At 26.8% G+C, this 1,463-nt stretch overlaps 1 protein-coding gene across 1 annotated transcript; it reads right to left on the bottom strand.

The window, feature by feature from the left end:
• Positions 1-217: 217 nt before the first annotated feature.
• On the bottom strand, positions 218-1,189 carry LOC122859991. Its single transcript, XM_044163630.1, has one exon. It carries the CDS (start codon positions 1,187-1,189, stop codon positions 218-220), a length of 972 nt encoding a protein of 323 aa, XP_044019565.1.
• Between the last annotated feature and the right edge of the window lie 274 nt (positions 1,190-1,463).

The raw sequence follows: 1,463 nt of genomic DNA, 5'->3' as shown, positions 1-1,463 counted from the left end.
TGGGTTCACCATCAACTTTTAATTCTGCTGATAAAAAAAATCAACACGCAACAAAAAAAAATAAAAAAAATAGCATTAATTCGACTGATTTATTATTTGTTACTTTTTCAGGTTTATTGTTAGCACCCCCCAAAAAACGATAAATAAAAGAAATGTATTTTTTTGATTAATAAATAATTAATTATAAACAAAAAAAATTTAAAAAATGTTTTTATTTTTATGGTTTTAATATTTTCATAGTATTATGTGACGGGGATGTTTTTGGAAAAGCTGAAACTTGCAGATCAACACATCTTGGTCTTGTGAATTCTTCTGAATCTAATTCATCTGAACCACATGGTAATAAGAGTCGGTTACTACCTTTTAAGGATTCTAATCTTTGTTTTGTAATATCCACAGTGTCATCCTCACTATAGCAATACTGTGGATAAATACTTAATAAAAATGAATTTTCATTTAGACCAAGTTTACAAGCTGTACATTTTTGTGTTGTTGTGTCTGTCTGAAAATTATCACAAAAGCAATTTTGTGTTTGAAAATTCCATTTTATTTCACCCTTTGGTGCTGAATATGGGATATCTGAAGCACACCAGTTTTCATATATTTGAAGTCTATCAAAATCAGTATATAAATATGAATTTCCAAAAGAATTTTTTTTCTCTACACATGTAAATCGATATGAATCATCTGCTAATTTGTCTTCATATAAATCATTAAATTTTAAATTTGAAGGAATATACGTATCGTATATTATATTTAAACCATTGTCTTGTAAACGACCATCGCATATGAGAATTTTATTACCACCAATACCACCAAAAGCTGAAATTCTTGGTAAACAATTCCAACCTGTTAAACCATAAACTAAAGTTGACGTTGAGTCATTACAATTAGCTGCATCAGTCGGTACACAATAAGAACCATATTCAATTTTTTTATTTCCAATTATAGCATTAGATGATTTGGGAAAATATTTAAATGTTACTTCTTTTACATTACAAATTGTTTCACAATCAGCATAAACATTTTCCTTAGATAATAAATAACCAGTTGTTAAACATTGTTGTTTTATTTTTTGTTGTTCTTGTATACTTTCATCATCGACACCAACAACACTTGTTTCTGGTTTATATGAGCCAAAATCTACGACAATTTCGGGTAAATCATCAATTGTTGGAGAAAATTTCATTCCATTTAATTCGGGTGTTAAATTTTTATCACCGAAATCTATTCTTTTGAAAGAAAAAATTACAAGCGATGGTATAAAAAATAATATTAGAATTGTGATAAATTGAAAACCGTCGATAGGCATTTTGTTGTTCTTAACATCTTTAAAAATACAAAATGACTCATTAAAATTTCCAGTAACACAAAATAATAAAAAGTTGTAAAAGAATATGAAAAAAAAACTAAAAAAAAAAACAAATGAATGATAAATGGGCTTCATAAAAGAATAAAGAAAA

This window comes from Aphidius gifuensis, unplaced genomic scaffold, assembly GCF_014905175.1.
Source record: "Aphidius gifuensis isolate YNYX2018 unplaced genomic scaffold, ASM1490517v1 Contig1, whole genome shotgun sequence".
NCBI classification, from domain to species: domain Eukaryota; kingdom Metazoa; phylum Arthropoda; class Insecta; order Hymenoptera; family Braconidae; genus Aphidius; species Aphidius gifuensis.
This window is presented reverse-complemented; position numbering and strand designations above follow the sequence as displayed.